We start from the raw sequence: 26465 nt of genomic DNA on the forward strand, positions 1-26465 counted from the left end.
TGCACACAATCACATAGGCCTTCTTACTGTCTTGGCATTTATATTTCTTTCAGGTGAGGACCCTGAAAAGGTTCAAACTATTTAGTATTTCACAAGAAATAGGGAATTATTAGAGAAAAGCCAACAACTAAACATCATTTTGTGTTTTCATTCCCTCCTATCCTATGAATCCTTTAGTACCCCCAGATTTATTTTGTGTTTCAGGAGTCTTTAAAGTGCTTCCATCTTTAACCCTCGTGTTGTCTTCTTGTCCACCATGCAACTTTTTTGTTTTTCTGGGTCAAACTTTTAAATTAAATCAAAACTCATTTTTCATCGCTTTGGTCAACTTTATCGACACTTTGTTGTAGTATTTTTTCACGATTCTTTTGTCATTTTTTCCCCAACGTTTTTTAAAGCGTTTCTTTTTTACGTTTTTGTCGATTTATTTACGCTTTTCTTGAAATTTTTGTCAGATTTTTCAGTGTTTTTTAAGCTTTTTTTCCCCAAGTTGTTTTCTAACTACTTTTTTTTTTACATGTTACACTTTTTTTTATATGTTTTTTAAAATATTTTTTTTTTATTAAATGCTATCAAATCGAATTAAACACCCACATTCATTAAAAGTAGTGAACTGATCATTTATTTTACAATTTGGTTGAAAGAAACCCAAAATTTCTGATATAGAAACTTTTTGAAAATGGGTCAAATTAGACCCAGAGGAAAACAAGAGGGTTAAATGAGAAAGAAATGCATTAGACTTATTGGATGCATTGTTAACGCTTTAATTACAGGCTACCAACTGCTATTGTTAAAAGTATGTTGTCGTTCTAATCGTAGCTGCTTTTATTTTGAAAGCGTCCCGGAACTACTATCATAAACCACCTGTTTAACTTGACACGGATCTCTGATCTCCGCTGGAGGAGCTGAGCGACAGAGCGGAGGGGCCCCGGGTTGTCTTCCAATGCTGGGGAGCCGGGAAACAGGAACCGCGGGCTGCGGGGAGGCGGCTTCCGGGCCGCAGGGGCCGCTAAGCCGGGCACACCGCGGGAAGGAGACGCCTCTCGGCCGTCAATGGTGTCGTCTCACCGGCCTGGTCAACTGGAAGCAGAGACCGTGCAGGACTTCAGCCCTGTTTGCTGCAGCCAACACGGTGATCTGGTAGGCATCATGACGCAGGGATATCAGACAGACTCCCAGTCTGATTACACTGTTAAAATATATAACACTCCTCAATATTCTCACTTTACAAACACACATAGTGAACAACGGGGGTTTCACTTTCACAATAGCCTATAGGCTATCAGATATTTTTTAAAATTGTTTTAAATATGTATTTCCAACCTTTTTCAACAGTAACTGATATGTCAGTAACAGGGTTGACAAAACAGGTAAATGTTGATCATATGTGGAAAAAATAAAAATATTAGATAGCCTGACATAGCAAGGCCTTTTCCCCCCCTAAGAGCTAAGGATCTACTTCATTGAAAAATAGCCTTTTTTTTGATTTTTTTTTTTTTTGATTTGATTTATTTTGGATTTGACAAACAACATAATCCAAAGGACAGCATGTTAAAGTGTAAACACTTATTTCCAACATGGTCCTTGGTGTTAAAACATGCAACACATAACAAAGACCTATTTCAGGTCAAAGACAATAACATATAATACAGATCATTCAAGATTTATAAGCATTCTAAAATCAGAGAATCATAAATCACATAAAATAATCAGTCTACTCTAATTAAACAATATTGGCTACTCTATTCCATAAGAAAGCCTTAACCTTGTGTCTAAAAGCCCCTCTGGTATTTACACTTTTGAGGGAAAGCGGCAGATTATTCCACAATGTTATACCTGTATAAAAAAAAGAACTTCTAGCTGCATTGTTGACTCTGGGCACTTCACAAGAACGGACACTAGCCCTGGTATTGTGATTATGCTGTGTATGAACCATTTTTATATGGGAATGTAGATATTTGGGAGCAGAGCCATTTATGACATTATACATATGATTCAACTTTAACTGCTCCACTCTAACATGTAAATGCTTTCAAAACAGTCCTTTAAAAATCCAACCTTAAGATTTGGAAATGTTGTCGTATAATGACCCAATTACAGGAACAATATTTATGACTTTGCATCCCAAACCTCAGTAAAACATAATAATAATATTGCTATTAGGGCTGCTCGATGGATTTTGGTCAATATTGAAAAAAAAAAAACCCTATTATTTAAAACAATTACTCGTTCACTTTTGGAAAGATGTTGGATTTATTGAACTTAAACAACAGCGAAACAGTTAAACAAATCGACAGTGAAAGCACCTTGGAACTGTGAAATGTCCCTTAATGCTCTTCCACTATTCAGAACACAACCCAAATTAATACGTAATACATTCTTTTTGTGATTAAAATCAAAAAGTTGATTCATTGCACAGCACCTAATTGCAATGACTTTAACTAAGTTTAGGCCTATGTAGCTACAGTATCTTTTTGTCCCATTAGTATATAGGCTACTGGAATCATACTGTAAAGGGCATACAGTCACTCAGTTTACAGTCAAGTTTATAGCAACCAAAATGAACCAAAATGTATTCTTTATACTGTATCTTATGAGGCATTATAATATTCCTGACATTGAAGAATCCGTAGTTTATAAATAGTTCACACATTGCTTTAAATATGTCTTAATGCTTCTCATACTATACACCCACCATTATATCCATATGTACTGTATACTCAGGGCCGTAGCCAGAATCGTCCCCCCCCCCCCCAACATACACAATTTTTTCATTTTTATTTACTCAGTTGATGATTGAATTATATTTTCTGTGCATTTATTTCTTCACACTGTCAGGAATAAAATATTACACATGGAAATCTAAAGAACTTCAAGAACTGTATCACAAATAATCTAGCAAACAACGCTAGGAAAAGAACTCGATAAGAAAACAAAGAAAGCATTACACCATTACAACGTAGAGGATATACTTAATATTTCGACGCTGGAATCAGCCTATAAAATATCCACTATGTTAAGTATTGTTGTTTGTTATCTTAGAAATGACTTTGATACTGACATATGTAAGTAAAGATGACGATGCTGTAATAGACGGATTATCGGCCCTGGCTGATTATCGGGCCGTTTTTTGGAAGTTTGCAGATGATCTGTATCAGTGTTGATACAGATCATCATCATCAGCCTGATAACCGATAAAGTTAATGAATTAAAAAGTGGTCTACTTTGGCCCTCTGCTTCGGTTTGACTCACCACTGAGTCTGACTTAATGTCCCCCCCACAACACTATCTGACTCTCTGTTACTGGGGATTATGTCTAAAGTTTCTCATTTATTAAATCATTGCTTAAAGCATTTAAACTAAGTTTTGTGTTGGAGTTTGTAACATTCCAAAATCTTAATTTTGACTTAAAGTGCTCATATTTTGCTCATTTTCAGGTTCATAATTGTATTTAGAGGTTATATCAGAATAGGTTTACATGGTTTAATTTTCAAAAAACATATTTTTGTCGTACTGCACATTGCTGCAGCTCCTCTTTTCACCCAGTGTGTTGAGCTCTCTGTTTTAGCTACAGATTGAGACCTCTCACTCTGTTCCATCTTTGTTGGGAGTCGCACATGCGCAGTACCTAGGTAAGGACTACTAGCCAGTCAGAAGCAGAGTATGAGGGCGTGCCCTGACAGTACCTAGGTAAGGACTACTAGCCAGTCAGAAGCAGAGTATGAGGGCGTGCCCTGACAGTAACTAGGTAAGGACTACTAGCCAGTCAGAAGCAGAGTATGAGGGCGTGCCCTGACAGTAGCTAGGTAAGGACTACTAGCCAGTCAGAAGCAGAGTATGAGGGCGTGCCCTGACCGTAGCTAGGTAAGGACTACTAGCCAGTCAGAAGCAGAGTATGAGGGCGTGCCATGCTAGCAGCTAGGCGAGCATTATAACGTGTGTTCCAAAGTGACCACGTTTGACTCTGAAGTAAAGGCTGGACTACAATAGAGCTGTTTGGAGCAGTTTGTGAACAGTGTTTTCTGTTGGAGATGGTAAGTCCCTTTGGGGTGGACTTTGGGCTTTTTCACTTAGTAAACCTATAACATGCACAAAAAAGATATATAACACAATAAAGGAAAGGGAAAAAGCCAAAAAGCATAATATGAGCACTTTAAAGATTTTCATTTTCACTGTAAATGCGGTTTCATTAACTTCTAATAATCGGTATCGGCCTTGAAAAACCAGTATTGGTCGACCCCTAGAATAAACTGGTGTCTGATATGAGTGAAATCTTTGTTTGGTTCCTCTTCAGGTTCATGGCCTTCAGCTCTTTCCGAGCCTACAGCCTCCTGGCCAGCCTGCTGGCTTTGCTGGTCGTCACGGTGACCGCCAGAGATATCGCTCGGTCCAGATCCACAGGTAACACCAAAATACCTTATACATACAGTACATCCCAGGGGCAGGGCAGAGTACAAATAGTATCCATTTTTCTCATAAAATGCAAATCAATTCCAAAATATGAAAAAAATAAATCTTTGAATGAGTTGATTGACAGTAAATGAATCAGCAACTCTTTTGATAACAGATTAGTCCTGTACGTCATTTTCCGAGTTAATAAAAATCCCCAAACTGTGTTGTTTAAACTTAAAAGTGGCGTCTCTTCCTTGTCTTTACATTTAATTGGACAAAATGAGACATTTCATGACATCGCTGTGGGCGTTTTTTAAGTGTTTTCAGATATATAGACCAAACAATTAGATTAGATTAGATTAGATTCAACTTTATTGTCATTGTGCAGAGTACAAGTACAAAGACAGCGAAATGCAGTTTGCGTCCAACCAGAAGTGCAAAAAAGCAGAAAAGTGCAATGTCATATACAAAGTATAGACAGGTGGTGCATAGGCAGGACAAAAAATATAGTGCAGTGTAGACAGTAGTACAGTACAGTACAGTACAGTTGGTTTACAAAAGGTGGTTTAGAGTAATATAAATTAAATATAAATATGTGCAGTGTATTAGCAGTTTAGCAGAGCAGAATAAATATGGCTATGTAATATGAACAATGTATGAACAACATGTACAGATATGTACAATGTAGTAGCAGTAACATTATAATAGTAGTAAGGATAATATAGATATATGCAGTGTATTAACAGACTATATTATAAGAAAACAGAGTAAATATGGATATTCATCCATCATTATGATAATTAATCAATGGCTCGAGAAAATATTGAAGCTCTGAAAGAACAACACTGGCAGCAGTTTATCCACGCGGCTTCACGTGATCCAGCTCAGATTTCCAGATGATTTCACCCTGAAGGCGACTCGTTAGCCTGATGAGGAAGGACGAGTCTGTGATGAAGATGAGACACAGATGGTGACCCATCAGCTGGACCATTGCTCTCTATTCCACTCCCTATTTAGACGCATGTATCATGTCAGCAACAACGTATACGTTTCTATTAGGGCTGCACGATATGAGGAAAACATGCGATAACATTGTTGAATATCGCGATAACGATGTTACTTGCGATAAATAAACGCAAAATAAAAGCGTTCTCAGTTCTGCTGCTTTCTGTATTCTTCATAAAATACAACAAATCGTTTGTTGAATTTAAAACAAAGGAAAGGCTATCATTTCCAATAGGGATGCACGATATATCGACTCAATATCGTTATCGCGATATCACGTTGCGCAATATTATATCGAAAGTGACGCGATAAGTATGCAATATTTTTTTATATTTATTTGTATTGTTTCTAACATGTCCTGTTCTGTAGACATGGTCCTTATTTATTTATTCATGTCGGACCAGTCCGATATGAATGTTGAAATAAACCTTGTGTTGTAAGAAAACTGGTTTTATTTGTTAGGAATCTATTTTGATGCGATGGCAGCCATCTTTGTTGTAAACAAATTCAACCCAAGCTCTCTTGGTGACGTGGTTGATTACGTTAATGTTGATCATCTGTCCATCATCGTATAAAGCCCGCCCTGACAATTTGATTGGTCCGAACAGCTCTGGTTGGACCATAGTCGCTCCACAACGGATCAAGTCCAGACCCAACTTCCCGCCCTCAAATGTTGTGGGCGGGGCTACGTTCGGCTGGCATCCAGGCTAACAGTGGGAGGAAGTGGAGCCGCGTCGTCCACCTTTATATACAGTCTATGATATAAACATGTGTTACATGTTGTTAGCAGCTATAATGAATGTACAGTATTGTCAACAATTATAACTTCTATGAAAACGTTTTACAGCTGCTCTTTTTCTACATAGTCAGTAATCATCTGTGTTTACAGCAGCCTTATAGTTGTTCCTTTCCTCTCATATTATGCCATTTTACAATGATGTGACCTACTCAGTGATGATGATATGTAGATAGTATGTATGTATGTATGTATGATGAATAATAGATGTCTTCTCTCCCACAGGAGCTCACTTATGGCGCAGCATGACTGCAAGGTAGGACTCGGAAGTGGATGTTTGTTCTGTATGTGTTTGGTGTTGGGCAGCGGATACAGAGGTTTTAGTTCCTAGAAACATATCCGACAGGTAGGGATCGTGTTATTGGTTGAGAAAAGTTGGTGGGCGGGGTCGCAGCTCTAGGTTAGTTTATGGGTGGATTTAATTGGCAAAGAAGAAACTTAAAAATACAACTGTGAAGTAAAAGAAAAAAAGTAGATGGTGGTTACTTTTTTTTGTTCATTTTGTCATCCTCAAAGGTCTGCAGGTTTGCTAATTAGCTTAGCTTATAGCTACAGGATAGTGAGGGTAAGAAAAGGCAAGGTATGTTTTTATACAGCACATTTCAGCAATAAGGCAATTCAAAATGCTTTACATAAAACATTAAAAAGGAATAAAAAAACTATTAAGCTAAAAGCTCAGCTGGACTAACTAGCCCATATGTTGTGTTAGTTAATAAGACTAGACTGCATTTTTACCTTTTTGGCAGAGCGTTGGGTTTGAAATTATTAGTTTTTTGTTCATTAATAGATAATTGATGATAAAGGAAATGTATTTAAAAAGTTCTGGTTCTGGAAGTAAAAATTAATTTCGTAGACGGACAGTTGGAGCACATCATCAGTAGAAAAGATGAACAACTGAGTTAGACAATATCTGTTTCTGTGATTAAAAGTCAAAGGGTGCAAGTCTGTATACTTTAACTCTTGTGTTGTCTTCACCGTCGTCCATGAACTTGTCATTCCGGGTCAAAATTTTCAGCATTTTTTTTAATTCATGGTCAATAAACTTAATAAAATTGACATTATACCTAATTTTTGAGTTTGAAAAAAAGCAGATATTATGGATGATTTTGACTAATAGAATAGTTAAGATCAGAGGATGTTGAGTGAATCACAGACTGGTTTATGTCAAAGTTTTGGTCAGGATGCTGTTTTGAAAACATTTAAACATTTTTTTTCAAATGCTATGAAATTAAATAAAACAACCAACATTCAATGGAAGTAATCATTAATCTTGCCTGCGAAGAACATGGATGTACTGTATATGTTGTATGGGTACAATGTACATGCATGCATCCATGTTATTTTAGGGCAGTTTGGTTGAAAGAAATCCATATTTCTGATATAAAAAACTTTGAAAACGGGTCAAATTTGACCCGAGGACAACACAAGGGTTGAAATTAAAGGATTCTAATTCTAATGTTTATTTCAGTTAGAAACGTCTAATCACTGAGCCTGAAAGTCTAAAGGTGAGCTGAATCTACAGATTATGCTCCTGAGAGAGAGATTCTGGGTCAACGTGGGATAAATTCAGCAGCTATAATGCAGTGTTTTGTTCCTTTATTTAACAAAGTAACTCTCAATTGGCTCTAAACGCTTCTTCTACAAGGCAACACATAATGTAGACAAAAAACAAAGCAGATGTTAATTACAGTGAAACTGGATCCTCTGTCCTCCTTTTGTTAGTCCTTTTGTTAGCGAGTAAAACTGTGGCTCTGCCCCCTCATGGGTAATGTGAATAATAAGAGTATTCACGCCTTCAGATTATGTCTGGCTATGTCAAATGTTTGTAAAACGAAAACTCTGGTGACTTTTAAAGATTTCTTTCTCTTAAATTTGAGCCTCGCCTTGCTGATATAGTGTACAGTTTCCCTGACTACACTAGTAATGTGTGTCGCGTCAAACTGAATGCGCAGATGTATCATACGTATGTACATCCTTTCCGAGAGCACACTCGTCCCAAAATCTGCACTGGATGGTTGAGAAGCTGCAGCCCTGCAGAGCTGATTGGTCACACATGACTGTCTAATCTAATCCTCTCTGAGAACCATGTGAGGACTCAGTTTCAGGTCACAGATCACCCCCTTACCTTGTGATACGCTAGTATTAACATGAAAGATTAGTCGATTAGGTACCATGGAGTATTAAGGACACTGTAGGGAAGAAAATAAGTTGAGATTTTCGAGAATAAAGCAAACAATTTTTCGAGAATAAAGTTGTAGCAAACAGGTGAGAGCAGTACTAATACCACACTGTAAAGATACTCTCTTACAAATAAAAGTCCTGCATTGGAAATGTTACTTAAGTAAAAGTATGTAAGTATCATCAGGAAAATGTACTTAAAGACAACTATTTTGATCTTTTCCATTTTCTATAATGTAAGGAGTTTAGAAAATGGAAAAGATCCAAATAGTTGTCTCAATCAACTAAATGTTTAATCAGCTAATCATTTCAGCTGGACTTGTAGGCCGTTATATTGTTGGGTGGTTTTAATTTATAATAAAACGACGAATCAGAAAAGGGTGTACTGCCAAAGTAAGTTAAACTTGCCTCGGTGGTTGGTGCATACATAAACATTACATTCATTGCTGTTATGATGGAGGATTTGCACCGTAACATTTTTTTTTTTAATCTTCTGCATGTGTGTGTGCTGCTGTGCGTCCCTGTGTGTGTAACAAGCATAGTGTGCGCGCTGTGCATAAGCCTAGGAGCATTTTACTAATGCGCTGTTAAAATAACAATGAAATGCTGCGTTATTGACTTCAGACCAGGTTTTTGTTGGTCAGTCACTTCTCGCTGCCTCAAGCATAACAATACGCCCAGAATGCACCTGAACACACCTCCCTGTAAGACCAGCACACCCATGGGCACATAGATGGGTGCAGGTGCATTTGCTATTTAAACGACGCGAGCGCTGGACGGGAAACTGACAACTGCGTCGGTCTTAAACTAGCAAAGTCACTTGCGTCAGGCTTTGCGCTGCACTGTACAAGATAGGACCCTAAAGAACAAAGTGATAATCTGACAAAGAACCCTCAGAGGTTAAAGAGCTGGGTTTCCCAGCCGTTCAGTCAGAACTGAAGAAGTCTCTCAGATGAGAGACTAAACGTATTCAAGGCACCTTTAACCAAGTCCACCTGCCCTTGATTTTAACCTTACGGTTCCAGATAATTTGTGTATAACAGAATACTGGGTGTTAAGCCTAAAAAATATGACTATCCATTTTATTTTTTTAAACAAAATTGGCACTGGTGCCACCTTTTACGATGGATTTTCTAAGAAATGTTAAACATAACTCTCCTGAAATGGTTTAACATGCAGTTCTGAAAAGTCTGAATAGTTTTCTTTTCCTCATATATTTAGCATTTACAAATGCTAAACAGAATTCATATTTCTAAGTGTGTTTTATAATGGTTTTAGAAGTTTAGTCCACGTTTCCCGCTGGATTTACACACTATCTGGATGTGTTTGTAATCCCCTCCTCACATTTCACCACTTGGTGGAGCCTGAGCACATTCAGTCTGTTCAGGGGACAATATGAAAGAGTTTACAAATGACAAATTTACCCACATGACCTCAAACACCACAGGGAGCACAGGCTGTGGACTCAGGACAGGATCGACATGCATCGACATCAGTTAATTTGGGTAATGTAGGGTAAGGTAATGTTTCAGTTGTGATTATTTATATGCAGTTGATTTAATGCATAAGAACTCTTTGGAAATAGCAGATAGACAAAACAAATCTCAAATAAAGGTCCACTTACCATCTTTTTGGGAGCTTTAGACCATGTCACATGGTCTTGAAGACCATGATAAAAAGACTATGATAGTTTATTCAGTCCCTGTACATCTTGATAGTTTCTGTTTTTAAAGGTCCCATATTGTATTTTTATATTTGAGGACGTCATCTTGGGCTTTGAAAAATACTGATCGAAATTTTTCACCATTTTTTGACATTTTATATGCCAACAATTTGATTAATCGAGAAAATAATCGACAGATTAATGGACAATGAAAATAATCTTTAGTTGCAGCCCTATCTCTAACCCTATACTGTGCACCTACATTCATGGGGAGGGCCGGAGAATTGTACTGCAAGAACCACATAGATAGATCTTTATTGTCATTGTATGCAGTACAACAAAATTCTGTTGGAGCCATCCTCTCCAAATAGCAGCATAGATCTTAGATCTTACTGTTGTAAGCTTGTCTTAAAAATTGATACACAAGCATCTTATTTTACATGTTGGTTATTATAACAACAGGTGCATAAAACATGCTCAGTCTCAATTAGAAGCAAAGTATTTAAGATATGTTCTTTTTGTACTTGGTAAAACGATCCATGTTGCTAATTTGTGAACCAATTGGCCAAGTTGTGAAGGTGGTGATGAGAGTCACATCGGTCGCCTGGTTTACACTCTTCACACTGACCTTATTTCGCAAGTGATTGTGTGTGTGTGTGTGTGTGTGTGTGTGTGTGAGGGGGAGGGCGGAAGTCTGTTACTCGACGCTAGCCCCGAAGGCTCGGTGGGATTCAGAGAAGGTGAGAGGAATTTGTGGGCACCAGGCTGGATGCAACACATCTGAGTTATATAACAGAGCTGGGTGAGTCCAGGTCGGTGGGCCTCACAGAGGGTTTGGGTATAAAGTTACGAGCTGGGTTTCCATCTTACAATAATAACAATAATCAGAGTTAGAAAGACTGAATGCGAAGTGGAGAATTGATTATGAGTTGATATTGTGTTGAGTTTAATTGTCGATGTAATTGTGTTGATTTAATCAGTTGGTAGAGCAGGCGCACATATATAGAGGTTTATGCCTCGACGCAGAGGTCCAGGGTTCGAATCCTACCTGTGACAATTTCCTGCATGTCCTGTCCATTAAAGGCGGAAAAGCCCAAAAAAATAAAATGAAATTGTCGATGAATCTGCTGATTATTGTCCCAGTTAATCCATTAGTTGTTTGGTCTATAAAATGTTAGAAAATGGTGAAAACAACAAACAAGATATTCAGTTGTAATGTATGTAATAGTTGACAACTAATCGATTCATCTTTGCAGCTCTACAATTTATGAATGGAAGTGAATGGAGGAGATGCCGTCTTACCCTGCAAAACCTATTTATTTGGTTACGCTTTGCAAATATACCAATCAACTCCCTTTCTGCTCATCTACATTTTTTACTTTTTAAGAAATCCACGATGTGTGTACTCTGAGAAAATGTATGTTTTGCCAGACCACTGCCTGCGACTACAGGTCGACTACAGGTGACTACTACATGGTCTGAAATGATTGGCTTAGAACATTGCATGTGGCCCACGACCATGTTTGTAGTCGGACAAATGTTCCCAACAAGTAGTATGGTGTGTAGATATGTAGACTTCACTGCTGTACAGTTCAAGGCAATCCAATCCTGTCCTGCTTTGAAGTCTTGTGATGCCTACACTGATCTGTTTGTGTTGACACTGTCATAGTAGAACTCCATTTATCTGGTTGATGTTTGATCATAGCAGCTGGAATCATTACAGGCTCATCTATCCTAATTTGCATGTTTAGTACTACTTAAACATCTCTCTTTACCCTCTGCCTTTCTCTCTCTCTCTGTCCCCATGACATTTGGCCAGCAGGGCGTTTTGGATTGTGTTGTTGTCACCTGCTGTTGTCGGTCAGAGGTGTCTGGGGTAGTTGTACATGAGGCCCAGAGCAAGTCTCAGGCAAAGGCTTGTGAAAGATTAGTTGCTGACCCAAAATGCGAGCTGACAGCTGGGACGTTTGAGCCAACAGTGTCCCTCCCTGTTGTGACTCTGTATGTGTGTGTGTGTGGTGTATTACACATTGTGGGGACATACATCTGTTTACAGGGTCACATTGTGGGGACTCGTCTTCCTTTTGGGGACGAAATGCTAGTCCTCATAACGTAAATCATTACATTTAGGGTGAAGACTTAGTTTAAGGTTAGGGTAAGGTTTAGGATTAGGATTAGGCAAGAAGCGTTTAGGGTTAGGGGGTTAGAGTCAGGGTTAGGATAAGTCTCCAGGAAATAAATGGAAGTCAATAGTCGTTTTCCATTCAGCCATTTGTATGCACGTTTTGAAGTATTGCATTAGAAAAGCTGAATAGAACCCGTGAAATTCGATAAAAAAAGTTTTTAAAAATTCGTTTTATTGAAATTCGCTTAGAATTCGCCACTTGACACTTGAATGGAAACAACTAATGGGGTTAGGGTTAATAAAGTGTGACCGTTGGGAATCTAGTCTAAAACAAAGCCATAAAATATTATATGAAATAATTAAGTCACTCTAATTAGGATCAGCCAATGTATCTGTTCTGTTTTAAAGCTCAACAAAATGTTTGACTTTTTGACACAGAAAACCACTTTCACATCTTGTTTCCTACCAACAGTTGGTTTCTTTTAGCCTGACCATTAACTTTAAACCCAGTAAGTTATATATGTGACTAAATAGGTGTAGAAAACAGTTATTTTAATCACTTTTTAACTTCATCATTTGTAACTGTTAGGTGATCATGAGAAAATAGTAACAAAATTATAGTTTTATTTTGACCTGGATTGTTAGTGTTTTTCTTTGTTCTTAAGTTTCAGAATTGTTTTATCTTGACCTATGAAGTTACTATCACTTGCGTCATTGAAAACACATATGGAGCATGACCATATGCAAGCAAGTGTGAATATAAGAAAAACACGTCATTCAGGAAAGACTGCTGTTTGTTCCTACAACAAACACAAAGTGCCATAAGAGTTGTGAAACCTGAGCACAGTGTGTGTGTGTGTGTGTGTGTGTGTGTGTGTGTGTGTGACTCAGCTGTTTCTCCAATGATTCAGAGCTGTGACATGAAGCAGTCAAGCCAATGGGATCACTTGACACGGAGGGGGGGGGGTGTGTGCTTCAGAGCGAACCTTCTGGTTGGACGGAGGACGACTGCTGGAAAACAACACAACAAACCAACCACGACTGTTTCATCACAGTCAAATGATGTGACCAAGTCATAGGCTCTATAAACAAGAGTCGTGGTGTCGAAATATTTAAGTATTTGAGATTTTTCCTATCCTAAAATCACATATATTTACACACATTGTTTGCATGTTTGGTTAAACATTGAAATGTAGTTGACCAAGTGTCTTATGTTAAAGAAATTATTTTTTGGAGAACATTTTTTTACAAGCTAATGTATGGCCTATGTAACAACATTTAACTCTTACAAGTTTACAACCTTATTATGCTAGAAATTATGATCATAAAAGCTATAAAACACAGCCTACATTGTAGTAAGCACCACCGTAATGATGTAAAATAGCATTTAGAGCACAGCTTATTTCTTTTCTGAAAATAGATTTGATTATAGATATTGTAGGGCAATACGACAGAAGTGTTAGGCCCAAATCATTGCTGTCGGGGATTGTTTTTGTCTTTTCAGTCTCCACAAGCTTTTAATTTAGAAGATTTACATTTCTCTCTCCTGGGGCAAATAATGTGAAATTAAACCCATGCCAGCAGTAGCGCAATGTGTACAACTGTGTAATATTTTATTTTTATTATATATTCAAATTGGTATCAGTCAAAAAAATTACATACTTTGTGTCAATTAGTGAGCTTATCGAGGTGCTGGTAGGTGGACTAGGGATGCCCCCTGAAAGACGCATATTCAACTTGTTTTCTTTTGTCAGTCAGTGTACGGTGTTCTTCTGGGGACATTTTAGTTGGCAGAAGTAGCTGCAGATTGAGAGCTCTTTGCTTTCATGCTGCTCTCCAGTACAGGCAGCTGTGGACACAGCGTAAGTCTGAGTGAGACAGAAGCAGCTGTCCAGAGAAAAAGAGGCCTCGCCAGGTCAGGCTCTGAGATAACGTTATCTTCTGCCTTCTGTTTAGAAGTGAAGTGAATTTACAGCTCATAGCAACTTAGTAACATATAATGTCTGGCTTTCGTTTGAAATCTAGTGTCGGCAAAACAAATGTTTTTGCACATTTCCAAACCATCGTAGCTTGGAAGGCTAACTTGGCTCGTTGACTATATAACTCGAACATCGCTGTCACCCTGAACGTCTCGCTGAACCCTGTTAAAAAAATCTGGCACTTCAATAATGTGTTGTTTGGTAGTCTGTATAAAAAAGTAACAAATTGTTGAATATTTGAATTGAAAAGCCAAGTCTAATTTGACCATCAAAATTCTGAGTCACGTACAACCCTACTTTGGGCTACGTTTTCCCTGTTTCCCGTCTTTATGCTAGCCTAAGTTAGGCGGCTGCTGGCAGTAGCTATATATTTGTCATTCTGATATTAAGTGGTATCGATCTTCTCTCTTAGCAAGAAAGTGTGTTTGCCAAAGTGTCAAGTGTATGGGCTGAAATATGTACCACCAGAAACTGAATTTGAATCATTTATATTTGAATTTGAATTGCTAAACTTGAATAATTGAATTGAAAAACTGAATTTGAATCACATAATTTGAAATTGTATTGTTTAATTTGAATCATTGCATTGAAAAAGTGAATCTGAATAGTATAATTTGAAATTGAATTTATTCGTTTGGAACTGAAGTCCAATAAAATTTGATCCTCACTGAAAATTCAACTCTCTATATATCTTCACATTCAGTTCTCACAATACAATTTCAAGTTACTGTGACAGACATCCAGGTAGTTGAAGGATGAAGGAAGAGCACATGAGCGCAGATCGATAGACTGAGTTAAGTGGCGCAGATACACAAGACTCATGCCAGTCTCTGGGTCAAGGCAAGGCAAGCCTTCAACTACCGGGATGTCTGTCACAGTAACTTGAAATTGAATTTTGAGAACTGAATTTGAATTGTGAGAACTGAATGTGAGGATATATAGAGAGTCAAATTTTCAGTGAGGATCAAATTTTATTGGACTTCAATTCCAAACGAATAAATTCAATTTCAAATTTTACTATACAGATTCAGTTTTTCAATGCATTTGTTCAAGTTTAGCAATTCAAATTCAAATATAAATTATTCAAATTCAGTTTCTGGTGGCACATATTTCAGCCCATACAAGTGGTTGGGAAACACTGTCATTAGCAGTCACATGCCCCCTCTCATCCTGTTGTCCATGCCATGTCATGGACACAAGAGGAGGCATGTTTGGGAGGTTGATGTCTTGGTGGTGTTGGTGGAGGGGTATTGCCCCCCCCCTCAACCCCATCCCTCTGTCCCCCTGATGGCTGCCAGTTGGAATGTAGTGTGACCGGGTTATTTTTAGACAAGGCCGTTTGAAATACTCCAACCGGAGCTTCATTGAGTATAAACACAAACTGCTCTTGCACTGTGTGGCACGTAAAACCTGAGTTTGGCTCAACCCTGAGTTTGTGCTGACAGTTTTTTCTACTGCATAGACAAGTTCTACCTGTCTCTATCATCTTGACTATCCAGCGTTTGGCTGCATCGTCAAATCTTCTGAAGGTACCTGAAGCTCTTGAGATGTCTCCTGAAGATCGTGGGGCAGGACTGAGGTATGGCTGGAGTTGTGTGTGATCTGTTGAAGATAGTCAAGAAGAACTTAAAGGGTCGGTTCACCTGAAATCTCAAAACAACATTTTTGTTTTCTCACTTACTTCTTGTGGTATCCTGCCATGCAGATCGTAATGGCTTTCGTTCGGTTTTATTTGTCTAGGTTTTGAGAAATATGTCTCCGAGATTTCTAACTTGCCAAAATAATGAAGGTAAATGGAAAATTGTTTGTGGTGCTTAAATAATTTACGGCTTTTCTCAGCAGTAACATGTCTTTCCAGCAACAGCATCCTAGTTAACCCTGGTTACTTTTAACTGAAGACATAGCTCTGAAAAAGAGAAGAGATTTCTTTTTTTTAAAATGTTTATTTGATGAATTGGTTAAACTGAAACTTTGCTTGCTGACACTATAAGATATCACATAGGGGACTGCAATCTTGTACTTGTTTGTGTTTGCAATTGCTCAATCAGTGTTTAATATATGTATTTTATGATCTCAACTCATGACAAGGGAAGTTGGTTCAATATTTTGGGCACATTTAACTCTTAATTTCATACTAAATAGATCAACAACATGAACAACACGGCATAGATATACTTGGAAAGTGGTACACATCATTGCGTCATCGCTCCCCATGCGTCCATAACACTGGTCTCTTATATTACTTGTAGTTTTTGGCTTAGTGCCTTAGCCAGACCGGCCTTCTGCAAAGGCATTCACTGTAAACTCAATCAGCCAGTACTCTGCTTTCTCACACAGTTAATGTCAGCTTACTGTATACATGGCTGTGTGGAGAACATAAACAGGTATTAGTTGCTTCAGAGTCAGGGTTTCTGTTATGTACCCACATAGGCAGGTGGGTAAACATTACACCCATGCCTTCCCAATCAAAAGAAGAGCTGGGATGTTTTTGCCGCCATTCTTTGCATTGTTTGTCTCACTCTATTTTTAAAGTGCAGTCACCGGGCTTGTTGGAGGCTCAGACATGCTGCTCTCTGTGTTTCAGAGATTACTGGTTGGGTAAAAAGTGACATCTGCCCGACAGCTGCCCTCCTTTTCTGTCTGGTATTCCTCTGACGTGACAAGTTCTCTGTTGAAAGTTGGACATTTTCCTGTTGGAGTGACGTCTGAAGTCTTCAGACCACTGTGAAAACACTTCTTTACTGATTGATTGACAAACCAGTGGGTGATGGAGTGGGTGGTCTGTAATGATCTGGAGCAAAGAAACGGGATATATCCGCTTCTCAGTATCCAAAGTGTTTTGTGGAGCTCAGACAGCATGTGACACAAGGGCTGAAAAATGTCTTATGCATTAGGATGACTCTCTTCTCAAGTTGTGCAAATGCGTCTGGATTAAAACTAGCGAGTTATAATTCACTTGACAATCTCTGAGAACAGCAGCATTCAGAGACAGATGGGAATATAAATCTACCCAACGTACAGTCCAACTGAAGTTTAAAAGGATTCTTGTCTGCTTCAAAATACAATTCTTTATAACTTCCTTTTTTTCTGCATTTGTATCCGGTGAAGCACTTTGTTTGTTTTAAAAGGTGCTACATAAAAATTGTACTTACTTACTTCCACTCTCCAGGCGATCTGTGATGTGGTGAAACTTTACGATACTTTCCAAGAATCAATGTCACATGTTCAACCCATCATGTTTCCCTGGAAATCAGCCTCCTGATGCATGCGCCTGAAAGTCGAGACGGCATAATCAGAGTTATCTGAGACAAGGCTGAGTGTTTGGGTCAGGTGGTAGGGGTTGTGGATATATGTGATATTGTCGCTTCTTGTGGCCTCTCATGCTTGTTCCTTGCAACCTAGCAAATACATGATTGGGGGAAGGGAGGTTTGGATGGGATCAAAGGGGGCAGAAAGGGTAATAGGGTTCAAGAAAAAAATGGAAGGACTTGTGGGTTTAGTTTGTCTCCTTTAGCAAGCAATATGGTTAAACTGATGTAGGGTTGTCAAAACCATTACAAACTGTACAAGTGTTTTTTCGGGTTGAAGCTGGTAGCCAGTGTTTTGAGTTGAAATTCAATTTTTACTAGGGTGTGGCTTTTTAGGGATAGCAATATTTTATGTTTGTCAGCCTTATATGTTTGTCCAGCTTGATCCAAATATCCAATATTGGACAAATATCTCAACAACTATTGGATGAATTGCCCTGGAATTTGGTAAACACATTCATGGTCCCCAGAGTATGAATTGTAATGACTTTGGTGATCTTCTGACTCTTCCTCTATCACCACCAGCAGATTAAAATGTTTACTTATCCAGTGAAATATCTCAACATCTATTAAATCAATTGGCACAAAATAATGTACTGACATTTTGTGTTCCCAGAGGATGTACTCTAATGACTTTGGTGATTGACTTGACTGAGATTGACATCTGTGGTTTTCACCTGCAAGGACCACACCATCAACTAGATATGTTGAACAATTTATTAATGAAAGATGATTGGTATGCAACGCCTAAAGTCAATATAGTGGACAACTCTCGGAACGTAAAGTACCGTTTCTTATAGAAATTAATAACCTCTTTAAGACCACGGTCACATATTTTCCAATTAGCACAGCAACCCCACAGCTGTGTTAACTGCTTAGCTGTTATGGTAACTAGATCTGCATGGTGATTTCACACCAGCTGTCTCCAGGACAGCTGCTTTCACATGACATGTTTCCATCCTCTGTTGGATTTAAATTTAGTATATTGTCATTTCATTTGATAAAAGGTGTTGACCTTGCCCCGGTTAAAGTACACTGTTTGAATAATTTGATCTGAACCACAGTGGAAATTTGACTTCAGCCATTGGTATGCTTAAAAAACAAAGTAATATGTTGTTCTTGAATGCTAACAATGTATATCTGTTTTGTCTTTGTGACCACCCAGTATAGTAGTACCTTTTAGGAAACCAGCAATGGCAAAACCCATTGCTAGTTAAGCCAGTGAAACAAAAGCTGAAGCAGGACTTTGGCTGCCTCACACCCTTATCTATTTATCGCACATGACCTACAGATGAGCCACATGTGTGCCTTTTATAGCTGTTTTATGTGAAGTGAGGATGAGGGCTGATAGTAGAGCTTAAGCAGGAGATGCTTTGTGGGAACCCTCGATGTGGAGGGTAAAGTTTCATACCTTACCAGATGGCCTAGAATTACCAACAGTACCACAGCATGGAAAGCACTTTTACATTTCTATTCCCATCTGCCACATGTCTGTTTAGTCACCTAGCCAGTTGTATTGGAGGCTTCCTAATTTAGACTATGACATTTGCATTGGACTGGCTATTTTCTTGGACTAAATTTCATCAATGACCCTCAACCAGTAGAATTCTAAGCCTTCAAATAAACCTCTTCAATCCCTCTCTTGGTCAGGTCAAATGCTGATACTATTTTTAATGCAGAGTCATTGCATATCAGTAACGACATGCTGACCATCTACACGTACCAACAAGTCAAATCACTTTATTTGTAAAGCACATTTAAAGACAATGCCAGAAGAAAGTGCTGTACAAAGTTTCAAGATATATTTCCCCAAACTAACTTTAAGAGTGATTCCAGTGCCCTTAACTGGTCAAACAAAGCCAGACAAGCAGCACATTGTTTCAAGTTTAGGCAACAAAAACTACTTGAATAAGGTTAGAGCAAGTTTTTCTTCATTATTAAACAAAGCCAGTCAGACAACATTCCACCTGTGTAGTGGCAGAATACACTGTCAACGTGAATTACATTAAAATTGACTAACATTGCTTCTGTTCTTACTTTCTTGTAGCTGGGAGATCATTGACTCAGGCCAGGACAGCCGCTCTGGGACTGGACCTCAGCTCAGCGACTCCCTCAACCTCTTCCTCCAGGAGACGTCGGCTTTCAAACAGCAAAACCCTGGCAAGGTGAGGCAGAGTTGGCTGATGACCCCAAAATAACCTGAACTCTCTTTACTGGGTTTCATCAGTAGAGCATGTTGTGTTTAGGCTTTCAGGTCTTCAAATACAGATATTTGGGACTTTACATGGCGGACGGAGCAGGTTTGGGTGGAAACAAGCCAGAGCAGTGAAGCCCACTATATATGTTGCAAACATAGTTAGAAATGTTGACTTGGTCGGAAATCATAATCCTATTATTGATTTTAAAGTGGAATAAACAGTCTAAACAAGCCTGTTTCTGAAAATATTTTAAGAAATTATTTATTCCATGCAGTTGCTGAATCTTGTTTCCTTTCATAATCATAATAGATAGTTGAAACATTTGTGTACCAGTTTCAACAGATGGTGAATCTGCAACCACATTGTTGGAAAAAGTAAAATGATGTGTGCTGAATAAATTCTTAAACTACAATTTTCACAACATTTTACCATATGCATCAGCTTATCAGATAAATAAGCAACTGGTCATACTACATGATGAAATTGTTATGAAGCAATTATTCCATGACCAGGGTGTCCATGTGATCATTGTCTGCATTTTAAAGGATTAGTTCAACATTTTAGGACTCTTATCTCTGTGTGTTATGTGTGTATGGAGCCAGGAGGGGATTAGGGGATTACTAGAAAACAGTGAGCTTGGCTTTCTCCAAAGTTCAAAAATGTATCTTGTTTGTTTAATTTGTACACACACAGAAATGTTAATATGACAATTTGTGGTTTTGGGCATCAAGATTAAAAATGTTTTCCAAATGTTGAACCTTTCCTAGGAAAGTAACTGATACTTACTATATACTGTGACTACATGACAGTATAAAAAAACATTGTGTGTGTTTGCTTTTTTTCTCTTCTAGTTCTGCCTGCTGGTTTGCAGTTTCTGCACCTTTTTTGCTGTCTTAGGACGCTACATTCCAGGGATTGTTATCTCATATATTCTAGGTGAGTAAACTTAAGTTTTGCACATGATGATACAATTTATATCATGCTAAAGACTTACACTCTTAGTTTAGTTGAACTCTCGTTGGAAGAAAACTCCTTCACTGATATTCAGAACATTTCTCTTTGTACATAAAAAATGGTGGATAGACTTTAGCCTCCCAAACGCGATGCTTTTTCCCACCAAAATAACCTAGTACTACCATAGTATAGTGTCTAGCTTCATGGAGTCGTGACCGTTAAATGAGAGATATAGCTGTGTGTCATCAGCACAACAAAGATGTGAGATATCAAAGCAATGCATTATGTGGCCAATTCCAGTTGTTCTAACCTTCTGAGTAACATATATTTTACTGATAGGCTCAGAAGGTTGGAGTTAGAGTAGAGGTTAAAATACAGTATTTTGTTATTTATCACTATAGTGATGAATAGCATAAAATACTATATCCCAACGTGATGAGAAAACTTGTCTCTGCAAATAAAGTTTTTACTTTTTTTTGGCTGGTATGTTCACGGAATTTATGGAAACAAAAACCCTTGTTTCTTCTCTCTTGACCTCTCTGTGCAGTGCTGGGCATTTTCCTGTGGCCTCTGATCTCATTTCACGAGGTCGGTTTGTGGCTAAAGCCAGTTCTGCAGAGGCTGGACTTTGGCATCGGGGAGTTCCTTCGGAAAATCCAAGAGAAACATGGTATTTATGAAATGTCAATATTTAAAAAAAAGTTTTGTCCTACAGTTTCAACTAATTTTTTGATGACCTGTTTAGTGCGGGGCTTAAAGAAATTACAAAAATTAAATGTTTTGTCTAGGGATGCACCGATTGGGAAATTCTGGGCCGATACCGATGTTTAACATAACAACTTGGCCAATGGCCGATGCCGATGTTTTTTCTTTTTGTTATTTATTCCTTCTTTTGTGCCACGGAAACATACAAGTCTTTCGGCTCTTGATCACACTATCCTAGAATGAGCACAAATTCAATCAGACCAATTCATGAAACAAAAACAACCTTTAATGTCACTTTCTGGTTGACATTAGTTATAACCTTATTTATGACAAGTTCTTTTCTGAAAAATAACATTCAAAAACCTTTGACTGCTAATCAATCAATGAAAAGATTGTTTCAGTACATTGCCCAACAAAATTATTTGAGTGGTTTTAGCCTGATAAACAAAAACTTACTCAATGAGATTATTTTCATGGCCCAATAAAAAATATTTTTCTGATAAATAAAAAAAAAAATACATCAAGTGTAAATGCAAAAACAAGTGAAACAAATAAATTATGTTATTAAAATAAATAAATTACCTCGGCAAAGTGACGCCGGCTCGGCAGCGTGTATCGTGGCTCCATAAACTTCATCAGACTCCGAAAACCCACGTCCTCCACTACAGAGAAAGGCTGGTCATCTAAAGCGATGAACTCCATCACCTTGTTTGTTATGTGTTTTCGCTTTGGCGCTGTCTGGAGGCAGCTGTTTGGCTTTCTCAAACGCCGTGTCAGTTGAAGTCTGAGTCTTACCGGGGGTTTGCGCTTTCTTGGCGGCTTCATTTTTCCGTTTTTGGTCAGCTTGCAGGTAATCGCCGTACACCGCCTCGTGCCTGCTTCTCAAATGTCCAATGAGATTTGTTGTGTTAAATGACTTTCTATCAGCCCCCCCTCTTGAAATTTCAATGGAACACGTATTGCAAACTGCAAAACGCTGATCTTTCTCTGAAACTGTAAAATATTGCCACATGACCGCCATCTTCTTTGTTTAATCTAAGTTACTGAGGAGAGTGCGCGGGTGCCCTCTTCCGTCTCGGTCTCTCTCCCCCGCCCAAATAAAAAGAGGGAAAAAAAGTTTCTCGTGAGCACAGCGTTCATGACACATATAATCATCGGCGAATGTCATTTTTATTCCCCGATGGCCGATGGCAGTTAACGAGGCAAATATCGTTCAGCCGATGCATCGGCGCATCCCTAGTTTTGTCCTCTATTTCTTCTTTACTTTTATAAAAGAAACAGCAGATGGAAACCCTTTTATGAACTGGAAATTATTTTGTTTTTAATCATGCCCTCACAAGCTTCTCCTTTACTTATTTTATATTTTTTATATTCAATATTTTAGTAGAAAACTTAATCAGCGTGTCATCCATGTTTTCTTCCTTTCAGAGAAGAGAATGATGCAGGCTCAGACTGAGAAAGAAGGCATCGAGTCAGACCTCTCTTCCATGTTTCCCAAGGTTGGCTAATTACCTCATCTCAATCAAATGATGTCTCTGTTGACTGACTAGTTCTAGTTAAAGCTAATTGAAATTCAGTACACATGATCCACATCAGCATCGAGACCTGTGCTAAAGTGAATTCTCAAAAGATTTTGCTCGTCAAGCCAAACACCTGGTTACAGATTATATTCACTTAGTACGCTGCCCTGTAAAGTCTCAACATTGGATCCTTTAAATCATGATTTTATAAATAAAGTGGATGTAATACAGAGGGATGAGTAATCAAACTAGCAGGACTATCGATAAAGCATAGAGATGTGGACCATTAATATAAGTACCGAAACCCCGACCTGTCACCTTTTATTTTGTTGATGTAATGAAAAGTGGCACGAAAGATTTTGCGGTAATCATTTGTTCACATGTCCAAATTTTACAGTATTATGTATTGTCACATACATGTATGCACAGCACAACGTAGTGAGAATCAGATTTGGAATTTAACCGATCCTGCAGAAGGCAGCCACTGTAGGAGGGATTTAACCATACATGTCTTGGTGTAACAATCAACTATAGTACACAAGGCAGCTCTATCATATGTTATCCTCATCCAGTTAGATTATTTCTGCCACTAGATCAGCTCTGTCTGGGTTCTGAAATCTAAGTCTTCACTTGTGTTTCCTCCTACAGCTTGACTCCACAGTGTGTAAGGAAATGTCTGTATCAGACACAGAGGTGTCTGACGTGACGTGGACGGACAACGGTACTTTCAACCTGTCAGAAGGACACACACCACAAACTGAGAACTCAGAGGGTACATTTTGTGCTTGCATTCTGATAATATTTGTCTGATATTGTTTTGCTTTGCATCTGCTCATCAAATTCTTATTACCATAGCTTTTTAAACAATCTTTCTTTTACCTCACAGACTTTGACAGAGAAGAAGCGTTCCTTGGAGGCCTTCCAGAATTCCCCTCACTTGACAACGGCACAACGACCAATGGCGACGATGACGATGACTTCAGCCTCGGCCTTCCCTCGCCTTCACCTCAGCTGCCAATCAAATCCAAGCATACACCCTCTCCTCACGAAGACCAAACCACCGACAAAGCCCTTGAATTAGTCAACCAGATGGCGGGCGACTTCATCGCCGCTGCTGTCACAGCTGCCATGCAGGAGAGAATAGAAGCAGCGGTCGGCTTCACAGCGCTGAGCTCCAACACTACGCGGTCAAGACTCCCAGATACCACCAGGCTGCTGGAGCTGGCTGAGGAGTCGGACAGCGAGGCGGAGGACTTTGAGCTGCTGGACCAGTCGGAGCTGGAGCAACTAGAGGGGGACCTGGGGCTGGGAGAGGAGAAGGCCCAGGCCAAAGAGGAGGAGGAGGAGAGTGACAAGCCGGCATCTTCTGGATTCTTTGCCAAACTCCTGAGACGCCACTGATTGATGAAAGGTACGATCCGCGGGGTAGGACGACTTACCGAGGACGTGTGGACGGGAGATGGGGGTGTTCTGGTCACAAAGGACTGTTGGGGATAGTGAGAAAGCAATGTTTCCATTTATCTTTATCCCGTAGAGCTATCATCGACATTTTAAAACTGGTCAGTTTGTCAAAGGTGAAAGTCATGTTACTTTAATCAGAATCATCCCAGATTAATGCCGTGATCAGACTACACGATATCGGCCCCATAATGGCCCTGACCCAACAGACGTGGCTACGAAATGGGGTGTTGGGTGTCTTGTTTTATCCTGCGTAGTGTGTGATAGTGAAAGAACTGGGACGCCTCACAACATCCTGACCTAAAGAGGACTGTGTCATTCCTTCTTTTACCGAGTTTAACAACACCTACAACATGTGCCATCAAGTTGATGTGAGCAGAATGAAACACAAGTGAACAGTGTTCACTAAAAAAACATATAGGGGGCCTGTGCAATCTGCATGTGTCTCTGCTTATTTATTTATTTTTTAACATTTATTTGGTTACTTGTCCGCCCCTACAGTTTTTGCCCTTATTGCCCAGAAGCCAGCTCAGAGCAAATTTGATTAGCCTACTGGTCCATAATGGTCCATGACCGTTATGAAATACAAACATATTGTGTATTCTGATCCCGGCATAAACATGTTGATGGTTTAGGGCTTGTTTAGTTGTAATTGTAAAAACTACTGCTGCCAAAATGTCAGCTCACAACACCCCTAACACTCACTTTGACGCTGAATTGATTAATCCAACTACATTACCCAGAATTCCACAGGCATAAAATCAAATGACAATCAATAGGCAATCAAAACACCTTTAATACTCAAAATACTACTACTGGTTGGATAGTTGACTATGAGGATTCATAAAATAGGAAACCTTTTAATTTTTTTTATTTCCTTTTTTAATTTTATATGTACTTTTTCATGAATCATTTATGTAGTCATTGGGCTTTTATTTTATAACAACATGCAGCAGGTCTCCAAATACTATGCATGGAAATCTCAACTTGAGACATATTTAAACATCTAACCATTTTACTTTCAGTGCTTGCAGACCAAGAATTTCAAGTGGCTCATTGTGGCGGTGAGTGGGCATAGAGAAAAAAACAAAAACCAAATCCAAAACACTTACCAGACTCATATTTTGCTAACAGGTTCGTCTTCAGCTGAGAGGCTCAATCAACATTCAGTGAATGTTTTTTTTTTTTTTTTTTTTTGGAGAAATATCTCCCAACAAAGTCAGATGCTGGCCTTGGGAGTTACATTCCTACAAAGCCACTGCACAATACTCATAGTGGAAAATGGAGTTCAAGCCTCAGGAGCATCTCATTTTAAAGTTGTGTCTATTTTTCTGGCTTCATCATTTAGTCAGCTGATAAATTTCCCATTTAAATCTACATTAAGCAAATGTTGACCGATTGGGGGCAAAAAGTTTGAAGAAAAGTGCATCAGAAATAGACAAAACCTACAGCAACAGAAGGGACACTACCTGTATTCGGTTAGACTATATATAATTGGGACCAGGCTCGACTTAAGTCCCTGGTCAAGTCTCGGCTACTAGGAACCAAGTAAACCCACGAAGACCTCTGCTCCTCAGCTGCAACACATTCTCATCCATACACGTCACATACTGACATTTTGTCATTGGCGTCATTTGTCAACGCACTGGGTAGCCTCGTGCTTCAAACTGTGATGCTTTACTACGGTCGGTGTAAACTTGTGTTTAATGTCAAGACCTTAAACAAAACTACTTGGTTCGGTTTAGGCAAAAAAATCCACCTAGTTAAGGTTAGGAAAAGATTGAGGTTGGGTTATAATATGTACGTTTAAGTGACGTGCAGGAAAAGAACGGGACACAAACCGCAGTCTTCTGGGTGAAAGTCCTGTGCTGATTGACACAACCGCCACCCTGACCCCCTTCTTAAGCGTACTTTGTCACTCTTACTTCTGTGCCACTTGCACTAAGCGTCTAATATTGCCTCATAAGGGTTTGCAGTTTAAAGCCTGTTTCATGCAGGCGCTCAAGTATCAATCGTGAGGACCGAGACAAAGCGTCAGTATTTGATTCCCTGGGAATAAGAACATGCTGCAGTGTCATAGGATGATTGAAAAGTTGACTCAAAATGAAGTAAAATTTAGTTTCAGTGCACTGAAAGTAAAATGTTATGACATGGCGTATTTCCATTTGCACCTTAATTATTATT

General features: G+C 38.8%; 1 protein-coding gene across 1 annotated transcript; it reads left to right on the plus strand.

Annotated features, from left to right (window-relative positions):
* Window positions 1-874: 874 nt before the first annotated feature.
* Window positions 875-26035, plus strand: retreg1 (reticulophagy regulator 1). Its single transcript, XM_031290976.2, has 9 exons — window positions 875-1140; window positions 4295-4401; window positions 6419-6449; window positions 19494-19611; window positions 20496-20580; window positions 21146-21268; window positions 22732-22802; window positions 23472-23595; window positions 23710-26035. The coding sequence occupies exons 1-9, from the start codon at window positions 944-946 to the stop codon at window positions 24222-24224; spliced, it is 1371 nt and encodes a 456-aa protein (XP_031146836.2). The 5' UTR covers window positions 875-943; the 3' UTR covers window positions 24225-26035.
* Window positions 26036-26465: the final 430 nt, after the last annotated feature.

The sequence above is a fragment of the Sander lucioperca genome, chromosome 9, assembly GCF_008315115.2.
Source record: "Sander lucioperca isolate FBNREF2018 chromosome 9, SLUC_FBN_1.2, whole genome shotgun sequence".
In the NCBI taxonomy this organism is placed as follows: Eukaryota; Metazoa; Chordata; class Actinopteri; order Perciformes; family Percidae; genus Sander; species Sander lucioperca.

Bases quoted from the DNA above. Each gene is read 5' to 3' on its own strand.
- retreg1 (XM_031290976.2), top strand. From the start codon at position 944: ATGCTGGGGAGCCGGGAAACAGGAACCGCGGGCTGCGGGGAGGCGGCT. The intron at 1,141-4,294 runs GTAGGCATCATG...GTTCCTCTTCAG, and splicing joins GCAGCCAACACGGTGATCTG to GTTCATGGCCTTCAGCTCTT. The intron at 6,450-19,493 runs GTAGGACTCGGA...ACTTTCTTGTAG, and splicing joins TGGCGCAGCATGACTGCAAG to CTGGGAGATCATTGACTCAG.